The following is a 13,426-nucleotide window of genomic DNA, read 5'->3' on the forward strand; positions in this document are numbered from 1 at the left end:
TGGACGTCCCCCCACAGGTCCGGGAGGGACGGGGGGTGGGGGATCGGTCTCTGGGGCAGGGATCCTTCCCCCGGGGTGGGGGAGGGGAGCTGGACGTCCCCCCACAGGTCCGGGAGGGACGGGGGGTGGGGGAGGGGAGCTGGACGTCCCCCCACAGGTCCGGGAGGGACGGGGGGTGGGGGATCGGTCACTGGGGCAGGGATCCTTCCCCCGGGGTGGGGGAGGGGAGCTGGACGTCCCCCCACAGGTCTGGGAGGGACGGGGGGGGGGGGCGGATCGGTCACTGCGGCAGGAAACCTTCCCCTGGGGTGGGGGTGGGGGAGGGGAGCTGGACGTCCCCCCACAGGTCCGGGAGGGACGGGGGGGTGGGGGGGGATCGGTCACTGGGGCAGGAAACCTTCCCCTGGGGTGGGGGTGGGGGAGGGGAGCTGGAAGTCCCCCCACAGGTCCGGGAGGGACGGGGGGGTGGGGGGGGATCGGTCACTGCGGCAGGAAACCTTCCCCTGGGGTGGGGGTGGGGGAGGGGAGCTGGACGTCCCCCCACAGGTCCGGGAGGGACGGGGGGGTGGGGGATCGGTCACTGGGGCAGGAAACCTTCCCCTGGGGTGGGGGAGGGGGAGCGGAGCTGGACGTCGTCTGTGGAAGGAGCTGCCGGAGGAAGTGGTCGAGGCGGGTACATTAACAACACTCGGACAGGGACACGGACAGGAAAGGTTTAGAGGGATACGGGTGGTCCGTCTGTGGAAGGAGCTGCCGGAGGAAGTGGTCGAGGCGGGTACATTAATGACACTCGGACAGGGACACGGATAGGAAAGGTTTAGAGGGATACGGGTGGTCTGTCTGTGGAAGGAGCTGCCGGAGGAAGTGGTCGAGGCGGGTACGTTAACGACACTCGGACAGGGACGCGGATAGGAAAGGTTCAGAGGGATACGGGTGGTCCGCCTGTGGGAGGAGCTGCCGGAGGAAGTGGTCGAGGCGGGTACATTAACGACACTCGGACAGGGACACGGTTAGGAAAGGTTCAGAGGGATACGGGTGGTCCGCCTGTGGGAGGAGCTGCCGGAGGAAGTGGTCGAGGCGGGTACATTAACGACACTCGGACAGGGACACGGACAGGAAAGGTTTAGAGGGATACGGGTGGTCCGTCTGTGGAAGGAGCTGCCGGAGGAAGTGGTCGAGGCGGGTACATTAACGACACTCGGACAGGGACGCGGATAGGAAAGGTTCAGAGGGATACGGGTGGTCCGCCTGTGGGAGGAGCTGCCGGAGGAAGTGGTCGAGGCGGGTACATTAACGACACTCGGACAGGGACACGGATAGGAAAGGTTTAGAGGGATACGGGTGGTCCGTCTGTGGAAGGAGCTGCCGGAGGAAGTGGTCGAGGCGGGTACATTAACGACACTCGGACAGGGACACGGATAGGAAAGGTTTAGAGGGATACGGGTGGTCCGTCTGAGGAAGGAGCTGCCGGAGGGAGTGGTCGAGGTGGGTACATTAACGACACTCAGACAGGGACACGGATAGGGAAGGTTTAGAGGGATACGGGTGGTCCGTCTGTGGAAGGAGCTGCCGGAGGAAGTGGTCGAGGCGGGTACATTAACGACACTCGGACAGGGACACGGACAGGAAAGGTTCAGAGGGATACGGGTGGTCCGTCTGTGGAAGGAGCTGCCGGAGGAAGTGGTCGAGGCGGGTACATTAACGACACTCGGACAGGGACACGGATAGGAAAGGTTCAGAGGGATACGGGTGGTCCATCTGTGGAAGGAGCTGCCGGAGGAAGTGGTCGAGGCGGGTACATTAACGACACTCGGACAGGGACACGGATAGGAAAGGTTCAGAGGGATACGGGTGGTCCGTCTGTGGAGGGAGCTGCCGGAGGAAGTGGTCGAGGCGGGTACATTAATGACACTCGGACAGGGACACGGATAGGAAAGGTTCAGAGGGATACGGGTGGTCCGTCTGTGGAAGGAGCTGCCGGAGGAAGTGGTCGAGGCGGGTACATTAACGACACTCGGACAGGGACACGGATAGGAAAGGTTTGGAGGGATACGGGTGGTCCGTCTGTGGAAGGAGCTGCCGCAGGAAGTGGTCGAGGCGGGTACATTAACGACACTCGGACAGGGACACAGATAGGAAAGGTTCAGAGGGATACGGGTGGTCCGTCTGTGGAAGGAGCTGTCGGAGGAAGTGGTCAAGGCGGGTACATTAACGACACTCAGGGCAGGAAGGGTTCAGAGAGATCCAGGCAGAGGGTATTGGCTCGGACGTGGGTCTGAGGGCCAGCACAATGCGGATGTGCTGAAGGGTCTGTTTTTGAGCGGTGAGATTCTGACCTTACGCCCCTCCCCTCCCCTCCCCTCCCCTCTCCCGCCAGACTCCGAGGATGCTGGAGGCCGCCCCTGGGGACAGGGCGAAGGAGGGAGAGATCCCGCCGAGGAAACTCCGCAGATTGGGTGAGTGTCAGCCAGGGTGGGGGATGGGGGGGTCCTCTCGAGGGAGGGTAGGGGAGAGGATAGCCAGGAGCTGCCCCCTCCCCCCCAGCCCTCTCCTCCTCCACGACCCCTCAGCTCCAACTCCTCCAGCCTCTCTCCAGTGACCCCCCACCCCCGGCAGACACAGTGGAGGGGCTCTGCAGTGAACTACCTGTCTCTACACCCCCCCCCCCCCGCCCACTGCTCCTGTGGCTCCTCCCACAGACCCCTGTATAAAGGCGATTGGAGGCACTGCTCCTCCCCCAGTCTCCGGGATGTTGTGTGATGGTCTCTTGCTGCTGGCAGTGCTTTCTTCCAGCCATTAAAAGCCCAACTCGCCTCATGTCTCCGAGAGTTATTGACGGTGCATCGTCCTCTTAATATCTTGTGCACCTCTACCATGTCTCCTCTCATCCTCCTCCTCTCCAGAGAATAAAGCTCCAGCTCCCTTAATCTCTGATCATCATGCACAATCTCTATACCAGGCAGCATCCTGGTAAATCTCCTCTGTTCCCTTTCCAATGCTTCCACATCCTTCCTATAGTGAGGCGACCAGAACTGGACACAGTACTCCAAGTGTGGCCCAACCAGAGTTTTATAGAGCTGCATCATTACCCCGTGACTCTTAAACTCTATCCCTCGACTTAAGAAAGCTAACACCCCATAAGCTTTCGTAACTACCCTATCTACCTGTGAGGCAACTTTCAGGGATCTGTGGACATGTATCCCCAGATCCCTCTGCTCCTCCACACTACCCAGTATCCTGCCATTTACTTTGTACTCTGCCTTGGAGTTTGTCCTTCCAAAATGAACCACCTCACTCTTCTCCGGGTTGAACTCCATCTGCCACTTCTCAGCCCACTTCTGCATCCCATCAATGTCCCTCTGCAATCTTCGACAATCCTCTACACTCTCCACAACACCAACAACCTTTGTGTCGTCTGCTAACCTGCCAACCCACCCTTCCACCCCCACATCCCGGTCGTTAATGATTCTCGCTCTCTTTCGACTGAAGCCGCACACGGACGCAGTGGCTGAGCACTCGGCTGCCCCCCGTCTCCTCTCTCCCTCCCGCTTCTCCTCCAGCTCTCACCCCGCGGACACAGTTCCCTGGCCTGACTGACTCTCTCGGCTTGCTCCTCTCCCCCGCAGAGACGGCCGAGGGCTCCCTGGACGACGGCGACGGGCCCCCTCTCCTGCTGCGTGCTCCCCTGCTCGGAGGAGTTCTACCGGCGTCATCGGGAGACGGTGAGAAACCGGGGCCCAGCTCCCGGCCCTCGCGTGCGGCCGAGCTACAGAATCTGGGGCTGCTCGTAGCTCACAAGGGAGAAGGAGATCTCCGATCTCAGACCATATAACAATTACAGCACGGAAACAGGCCGTCTCGGCCCTTCTAGTCCGTGCCGAACGCTGACTCTCACCTAGTCCCACCGACCCATATAACCATATCACAATTACACACGGAAACAGGCCGTCTCGGCCCTTATGGTCCGTGCCGAACACTTACTCTCACCTAGTCCCACTGGCCCATATAACCATATCACAATTACACACGGAAACAGGCCGTCTCGGCCCTTATGGTCCGTGCCGAACACTGACTCTCACCTAGTCCCACTGGCCCATATAACCATATCACAATTACACACGGAAACAGGCCGTCTCGGCCCTTATGGTCCGTGCCGAACACTTACTCTCACCTAGTCCCACTGGCCCATATAACCATATCACAATTACACACGGAAACAGGCCGTCTCGGCTCTTCTAGTCCGTGCAGAACGGTTACTCTCACCTAGTCCCACTGGCCCATATAACCATATCACAGATACACACGGAAACAGGCCGTCTCGGCCCTTCTAGTCCGTGCCGAACACTGACTCTCACCTAGTCCCACTGGCCCATATAACCATATCACAATTACACACGGAAACAGGCCGTCTCGGCCCTTCTAGTCCGTGCCGAACGCTGACTCTCACCTAGTCCCACTGGCCCGTATAACCATATCACAATTACACACGGAAACAGGCCGTCTCGGCCCTTATGGTCCGTGCCGAACACTGACTCTCACCTAGTCCCACTGGCCCGTATAACCATATCACAATTACACACGGAAACAGGCCGTCTCGGCCCTTATGGTCCGTGCCGAACACTGACTCTCACCTAGTCCCACCGACCCATATAACCATATCACAATTACACACGGAAACAGGCCGTCTCGGCCCTTCTAGTCCGTGCCGAACACTTACTCTCACCTAGTCCCACTGGCCCATATAACCATATCACAATTACACACGGAAACAGGCCGTCTCGGCCCTTATGGTCCGTGCCGAACACTTACTCTCACCTAGTCCCACTGGCCCATATAACCATATCACAATTACACACGGAAACAGGCCGTCTCGGCCCTTCTAGTCCGTGCCGAACGCTTACTCTCACCTAGTCCCACTGGCCCATATAACCATATCACAATTACACACGGAAACAGGCCGTCTCGGCCCTTCTAGTCCGTGCAGAACGGTTACTCTCACCTAGTCCCACTGGCCCATATAACCATATCACAGATACACACGGAAACAGGCCGTCTCGGCCCTTCTAGTCCGTGCCGAACGCTGACTCTCACCTAGTCCCACTGGCCCATATAACCATATCACAATTACAGCACAGAAACAGGTCATCTCGGCCCTTCTAGTCCGTGCCGAACGCTTACTCTCACCTAGTCCCACTGGATCATATAACCATATCACAATTACAGCACGGAAACAGGCCGTCTCGGCCCTTCTAGTCCGTGCAGAACGGTTACTCTCACCTAGTCCCACTGGCCCATATAACCATATCACAATTACACACAGAAACAGGCCGTCTCAGCCCTTCTAGTCTGTGCCGAACGCTGACTCCCGCCTAGTCCCACTGGCCCATATAACCATATCACAATTACAGCACGGAAACAGGCCATCTCGGCCCTTCTAGTCCGTGCCGAACGCTTACTCTCACCTAGTCCCACTGGCCCATATAACCATATCACAATTACAGCACGGAAACAGGCCGTCTCGGCCCTTCTAGTCCGTGCCGAACGCTTACTCTCACCTAGTCCCACTGGCCCATATAACCATATCACAATTACACATGGAAACAGGCCATCTCGGCCCTTCTAGTCCGTGCCGAACGCTGACTCTCACCTAGTCCCACTGGCCCATATAACCATATCACAATTACAGCACAGAAACAGGTCATCTCGGCCCTTCTAGTCTGTGCCGAACGCTTACTCTCACCTAGTCCCACTGGATCATATAACCATATCACAATTACAGCACGGAAACAGGCCGTCTCGGCCCTTCTAGTCCGTGCCAAACGCTTACTCTCACCTAGTCCCACTGGCCCACATAACCATATCACAATTACAGCACAGAAACAGGCCGTCTCGGCCCTTCTAGTCTGTGCCGAACGCTGACTCCCACCTAGTCCCACTGGCCCATATAACCATATCACAATTACACACGGAAACAGGCCATCTCGGCCCTTCTAGTCCGTGCCGAACGCTTACTCTCACCTAGTCGCACTGGCCCATATAACCATATCACAATTACAGCACGGAAACGGGCCATCTCGGCCCTTCTAGTCCGTGCCGAACGCTTACTCTCACCTAGTCGCACTGGCCCATATAACCACATCACAATTACAGCACGGAAACAGGTCATCTCGGCCCTTCTAGTCCGTGCCGAACGCTTACTCTCACCTAGCCCCACTGGCCCATATAACCATATCACAATTACAGCATGGAAACAGGCCATCTCGGCCCTTCTAGTCCGTGCTGAACGCTTACTCCCACCTAGTCCCACTGGCCCATATAACCACATCACAATTACAGCATGGAAACAGGGCATCTCGGCCCTTCTAGTCCGTGCCAAACGCTTACTCTCACCTAGTCCCACTGGCCCATATTACCATATCACAATTACAGCACGGAAACAGGCCATCTCGGCCCTTCTAGTCCCTGCTGAACGCTGACTCTCACCTAGTCCCACTGGCCCATATAACCATATCACAATTACATACGGAAACAGGCCATCTCGGCCCTTCTAGTCCGTGTCGAACGCTTACTCTCATCTAGTCCCACCGACCCGCACTCAGCCCATAACCCTCCATTCCTTTCCTGTCCATATACCTATCCAATTTTACTTTAAATGACAATACCGAACCTGCCTCTACCACTTCTACTGGAAGCTCGTTCCACACAGCTACCACTCTCTGAGTGAAGAAACTCCCCCTCGTGTTAACCCTAAACTTTTGCCCCCTAACTCTCAACTCATGTCCTCTTGTTTGAACCTCCCCTACTCTCAATGGAGATGGCACCACGTCCTCTTTAATATTCTTCTCCCCTTGGAATGAATGCCAACTTTGCAAGTTTCTGCAGGTATACAGGGGAGGGAACTCTAATTGCCTGTGTCACCGTCTGGCATCGGGAAGGGTGGGGAGTGGCCTCTGCACAAGATCAGAGAGTTGTTAACCCTATCGTGGGCACCAGCCTGCCCGACGTCCAGGACGTCTTCAAGGAGCGGTGCCTCAAAAAGGCGGCGTCCGTCACCGAGGACCCCCGTTGCCCAGGGGCGCGCCCTCTTCTCATTGCCACCGTCGGGGAGGAGGCACAGGAGCCTGCGGGCACACACTCGGCCATTCTGAAACAGCTTCTTCCCCTTGGCCGTCAGATCTTTGAATGGGCACTGAACCCTAAAACACTACCTCGCTGTGTTTGAATTTCACAATCAGGTTTATAATCACCGATTCAATTTTACTTCAAATGTCAATACGGAACCTGCCTCTGCCACTTCTACTGGAAGCTCGTTCCACACAGCTACCACTCTCCGAGTGAAGAAATTCCCCCTTGTGTTACCCCTAAACTTTTGCCCCCTTATTCCCAACTCTTCGTGTCCTCTTGTTTGAATCTCCGCTACTCTCAATGGAAAAATGCCAATCCACGTCAACTCTATCTATCCCCCTCTGTCTGAGCATAGTCCGTCCCCCCTCAAATCCGTGCGCTCCCTCAGGTCAGCCGGTTAGGAAACACCTCAAATCCTCTCCTGCCCTGTGGAATGCCCGGGCTTCCTCCCAGAGTCGAAAAGTGCGCCAGTTAGTGAGAGCCGAGAGGGAGTGTTACTGCTATACCGGACCCCGGTCAGACCCCACTTGGAGTACTGTGCTCAGTTCTGGTCGCCTCACTACAGGAAGGACGTGGAAACCATAGAAAGGGTGCGGAGGAGATTTACAAGGATGTTGCCTGGATTGAGTTTAGGAGCCGAGGGGTAATGTTACAGCTCTATAGGACCCTGGTCAGACCCCACTTGGAGTACTGTGCTCAGTTCCGGTTGCCTCACTACAGGAAGGACGTGGAAGCCATAGAAAGGGTGCGGAGGAGATTTACAAGGATGTTGCCTGGATTGAGTTTAGGAGCCGAGAGGTAATGTTACAGCTCTATAGGACCCTGGTCAGACCCCACTTGGAGTACTGTGCTCAGTTCTGGTCGCCTCACTACAGGAGGGACGTGGAAACCATAGAAAGGGTGCGGAGGAGATTTACAAGGATGTTGCCTGGATTGAGTTTAGGAGCCGAGAGGTATTGTTACAGCTCTATAGGACCCTGGTCAGACCCCACTTGGAGTACTGTGCTCAGTTCTGGTCGCCGCACTGCAGGAAGGACGTGGAAGCCATAGAAAGGGTGCGGAGGAGATTTACAAGGATGTTGCCTGGATTGAGTTTAGGAGCCGAGGGGTAATGTTACAGCTCTATAGGACCCTGGTCAGACCCCACTTGGAGTACTGTGCTCAGTTCTGTTCGCCTCACTACAGGAAGGACGTGGAAGCCATAGAAAGGGTGCGGAGGAGATTTACAAGGATGTTGCCTGGATTGAGTTTAGGAGCCGAGAGGTAATGTTACAGCTCTATAGGACCCTGGTCAGACCCCACTTGGAGTACTGTGCTCAGTTCTGGTCGCCTCACTACAGGAAGGACGTGGAAGCCATAGAAAGGGTGCGGAGGAGATTTACAAGGATGTTGCCTGGATTGGGGAGCGTGCCCTGTGAGAATAGGTTGAGTGAACTCGGCCTTTTCTCCTCGGAGCGACGGAGGGTGAGAGGTGACCCGATAGAGGGGTACGAGATGATGAGAGGCATTGATGGTGTGGATAGTCAGAGGCTTTTTCCCCAGGGCTGAAATGGTTGCCACAAGAGGACACAGGTTTGAGGTGCTGGGGGGCAGGTACAGAGGGGATGTCAGGGGTAAGTTTTTCACTCAGAGAGTGGTGAGTGTGTGGAATGGGCTGCCGGCGACGGTGGTGGAGGCGGATATGAGAGGGTCTTTTAAGGGACTTTTGGATGGGTCGGTGCAGTGGGGTCTGACCAGAGTCCTATAGAGCTGTAACATCACCTCTTGGCTCCTAAACTCAATCCAGGCAACATCCTTGTAAATCTCCTCCGCACCCTTTCTATGGTTTCCACATCCTTCCTGTAGTGAGGCGACCAGAACTGAGCACAGTACCCCAAGTGGGGTCTGACCAGGGTCCTATAGAGCTGTAACATTACCCCTCGGCTCCTAAACTCAATCCAGGCAACATCCTTGTAAATCTCCTCCGCACCCTTTCTATGGTTTCCACGTCCTTCCTGTAGTGAGGCGACCAGAATTGAGCACAGTACTCCAAGTGGGGTCTGACCAGGGTCCTATAGAGCTGTAACATTACCCCTCGGCTCCTAAACTCAATCCAGGCAACATCCTTGTAAATCTCCTCCGCACCCTTTCTATGGCTTCCACGTCCTTCCTGTAGTGAGGCGACCAGAACTGAGCACAGTACCCCAAGTGGGGTCTGACCAGGGTCCTATAGAGCTGTAACATTACCCCTCGGCTCCTAAACTCAATCCAGGCAACATCCTTGTAAATCTCCTCCGCACCCTTTCTATGGTTTCCACGTCCTTCCTGTAGTGAGGCGACCAGAACTGAGCACAGTACCCCAAGTGGGGTCTGACCAGGGTCCTATAGAGCTGTAACATTACCCCTCGGCTCCTAAACTCAATCCAGGCAACATCCTTGTAAATCTCCTCCGCACCCTTTCTATGGTTTCCACGTCCTTCCTGTAGTGAGGCGACCAGAATTGAGCACAGTACTCCAAGTGGGGTCTGACCAGGGTCCTATAGAGCTGTAACATTACCCCTCGGCTCCTAAACTCAATCCAGGCAACATCCTTGTAAATCTCCTCCGCACCCTTTCTATGGCTTCCACGTCCTTCCTGTAGTGAGGCGACCAGAACTGAGCACAGTACTCCAAGTGGGGTCTGACCAGGGTCCTATATAGCTGTAACATTAGCTCTCGGCTCCTAAACTCAATCCAGGCAACATCCTTGTAAATCTCCTCCGCACCCTTTCTATGGCTTCCACGTCCTTCCTGTAGTGAGGCGACCAGAACTGAGCACAGTACTCCAAGTGGGGTCTGACCAGGGTCCTATAGAGCTGTAACATTACCCCTCGGCTCCTAAACTCAATCCAGGCAACATCCTTGTAAATCTCCTCCGCACCCTTTCTATGGTTTCCACGTCCTTCCTGTAGTGAAGCGACCAGAACTGAGCACAGTACTCCAAGTGGGGTCTGACCAGGGTCCTATAGAGCTGTAACATTACCCCTCGGCTCCTAAACTCAATCCCACGATCGATGAAGGCCAACACACCGTCCGCCTTCTTAACCACAGAGTCAACCTGCGCAGCTGCTTTGATAAGATTACGGGACGCATATTTAACTGTGGATCGTTGGAATAATGAAATATATAGCTGCATTCCACTTGAATTTCAGAAATGGAAATGATATATTTTTGAAAAATTGGCACCCCTATGTACAAAAGGTAGGATTAAATATATAGGTCCTTTGAAGATAAAATTATAAGTTATTTGGGGAAAATAAAAACTGAAGTTATTTTGAACTCCATGGAGCATGTGGATAGGGATCTAAGTGGGGGGGGGGGTGGGCCAATATTAATTTTTCTCTATTCTAATATTGTATTTGTTTTATGTAATTCTCTTAAAAGTTCAATGAATAAGTAATTACGGGAGTAATAATAATTACTTATTACGGGAGGTAGAGATGCGCAGGGGGTGTCCTTCTCCCCCACTGACACTCGAGGGTGCGTGTTTAAGATCAAGAGGCTCGAATCTCCTCTGGGCGTTCACAGTCTGCACTCTCCTTACGTCCGTCTGCCCGTCCAAAGCTTTCTTAAAAACCTCTAAATAATGCCGTAATCAGACACCCACTTCTCTGCTGTCGGCGCGCAGTCCGCCCCCCTCCACCCGTCCCGGCACATCCACGAGACTCCATCGCAGACGCCTCTGCCGTCTCCTCCCCACCCACCCCGGCAGGCCGCCCGGGGCAACAAATTCCACAGATTCACCACCCTCTGGCGGAAGGGATTTCTCCGCATCTCCGTTTTAAATGGATGCCCCTCTATCCTGAGGCTGTGCCATCACGTCCTAGACTCCCCCACCAGGGGAAACATCCTCTCCACATCCACTCTATCTGTGTCCTCTGGTCCTAGACTCCCCTCAATAGGAAACATCCTCTCCACATCCACTCTATCTGTGTCCTCTGGTCCTAGACTCCCCTCAATAGGAAACATCCTCTCCACATCCACTCTATCAGTGTCCTCTGGTCCTAGACTCGCTCACGATAGGAAACATCCTCTCCACATCCACTCTATCGGTGTCCTCTGGTCCTAGACTCGCTCACGATAGGAAACATCCTCTCCACATCCACTCTATCGGTGTCCTCTGGTCCTAGACTCCCCCACTATAGGAAACATCCTCTCCACATCCACTCTATCTGTGTCCTCTGGTCCTAGACTCCCCCACTACAGGAAACATCCTCTCTACATCCACTCTATCTGTATCCTCTGGTCCTAGACTCCCCCACTACAGGAAACATCCTCTCCACATCCACTCTATCAGTGTCCTCTGGTCCTAGACTCGCTTACGATAGGAAACATCCTCTCCACATCCACTCTATCAGTGTCCTCTGGTCCTAGACTCCCCGACTACAGGAAACATCCTCTCCACATCCACTCTATCCATGTCTTCTGGTCCTAGACTCCCCCACTACAGGAAACATCCTCACCACATCCACTCTATCTGTGTCCTCTGGTCCTAGACTCCCCCCACTACAGGAAACATCCTCTCCACATCCACTCTATCTGTGTCCTCTGGTCCTAGACTCCCCCCACTACAGGAAACATCCACTCCACATCCACTCAATCTGTGTCCTCTGGTCCTAGACTCCCCCACTACAGGAAACATCCTCTCCACATCCACTCTATCTGTGTCCTCTGTTCCTAGACTCCCCGACTACAGGAAACATCCTCTCCACATCCACTCTATCTGTGTCTTCTGGTCCTAGACTCCCCCACTACAGGAAACATCCTCTCCACATCCACTCTATCTGTGTCCTCTGGTCCTAGACTCCCCCACCAGGGGAAACATCCTCTCCACATCCACTCTATCAGTGTCCTCTGGTCCTAGACTCCCCCACTACAGGAAACATCCTCTCCACATCCACTCTATCTGTGTCCTCTGGTCCTAGACTCCCCCACTATAGGAAACATCCTCTCCAAATCCACTCTCTCTGTGTCCTCTGGTCCTGGACTCCCCCACTACAGGAAACATCCTCTCCACATCCACTCTGTCTGTGTCCTCTGGTCCTGGACTCCCCCACTACAGGAAACATCCTCTCCACATCCACTCTATCTGTGTCCTCTGGTCCTGGACTCCCCCACTACAGGAAACATCCTCTCCACATCCACTCTATCTGTGTCCTCTGGTCCTAGACTCCCCCACTACAGGAAACATCCTCCCCACATCCACTCTATCAGTGTCCTCTGGTCCTAGACTCCCCCACTACAGGAAACATCCTCTCCACATCCACTCTATCTGTGTCCTCTGGTCCTAGACTCCCCCACTACAGGAAATATCCTCTCCACATCCACTCTATCTGTGTCCTCTGGTCCTAGACTCCCCCACTACAGGAAACATCCTCTCCACATCCACTCTATCTGTGTCCTCTGGTCCTGGACTCCCCCACTACAGGAAACATCCTCTCCACATCCACTCTGTCTGTTTCCTCTGGTCCTAGACTCCCCCACTACAGGAAACACCCTCTCCACATCCACTCTGTGTCCTCTAGTCCAAGACTCCCCCACTACAGGAAACATCCTCTCCACATCCACTCTATCTGTGTCCTCTGGTCCTACACTCCCCCACTACAGGAGACATCCTCTCCACATCCACTCTATCTGTGTCCTCTGGTCCTAGATTCCCCCACTATAGGAAACATCCTCTCCACATCCACTCTATCTGTGTCCTCTTGTCCTGGACTCCCCAGTATAGGAAACATCCTCTCCACATCCACTCTATCTGTGTCCTCTGGTCCTAGACTCCCCCACTATAGGAAACATCCTCTCCACATCCACTCTATCTGTGTCCTCTGGTCCTGGACTCCCCAACTACAGGAAACGTCCTCTCCACATCCACTCTATCTGTGTCCTCTGGTCCGAGACTCCCCCACTACAGGAAACATCCTCTCCGCATCCACTCTATCTGTGTCCTCTGGTCCTAGACTCTCCCACTATAGGAAACATCCTCTCCACTTCCACTCTATCTGTGTCCTCTGGTCCTAGACTCCCCCACTATAGGAAACATCCTCTCCACATCCACTCTATCTGTGTCCTCTGGTCCTAGACTCCCCCACTACAGGAAACATCCTCTCCACATCCACTCTATCTGTGTCCTCTGGTCCTAGACTCCCCCACTATAGGAAACATCCACTCCACATCCACTCTATCTGTGTCCTCTGGTCCTAGACTCCCCCACTATAGGAAACATCCTCTCCACATCTACTCTATCTGTGTCCTCTCGTCTTAGACTCCCCCACTACAGGAAACA

General features: G+C 54.6%; 1 protein-coding gene across 1 annotated transcript in view; it reads left to right on the forward strand.

Moving 5' to 3' along the window:
• Window positions 1-492: 492 nt before the first annotated feature.
• Window positions 493-13,426, forward strand: part of LOC132387302 (caspase-2-like) — a gene marked incomplete at its 5' end in the record, with an annotated part of 45,736 nt that continues 32,802 nt past the window's right edge. The window contains 3 exons of the mRNA XM_059959659.1: window positions 493-546; window positions 2,378-2,456; window positions 3,627-3,722. Coding sequence (XP_059815642.1) covers window positions 493-546; window positions 2,378-2,456; window positions 3,627-3,722 — 229 coding nt within the window. The remainder of the gene's footprint in view (window positions 547-2,377; window positions 2,457-3,626; window positions 3,723-13,426) is intronic.

The sequence above is a fragment of the Hypanus sabinus genome, unplaced genomic scaffold, assembly GCF_030144855.1.
Source record: "Hypanus sabinus isolate sHypSab1 unplaced genomic scaffold, sHypSab1.hap1 scaffold_1710, whole genome shotgun sequence".
Lineage (NCBI taxonomy): Eukaryota > Metazoa > Chordata > Chondrichthyes > Myliobatiformes > Dasyatidae > Hypanus > Hypanus sabinus.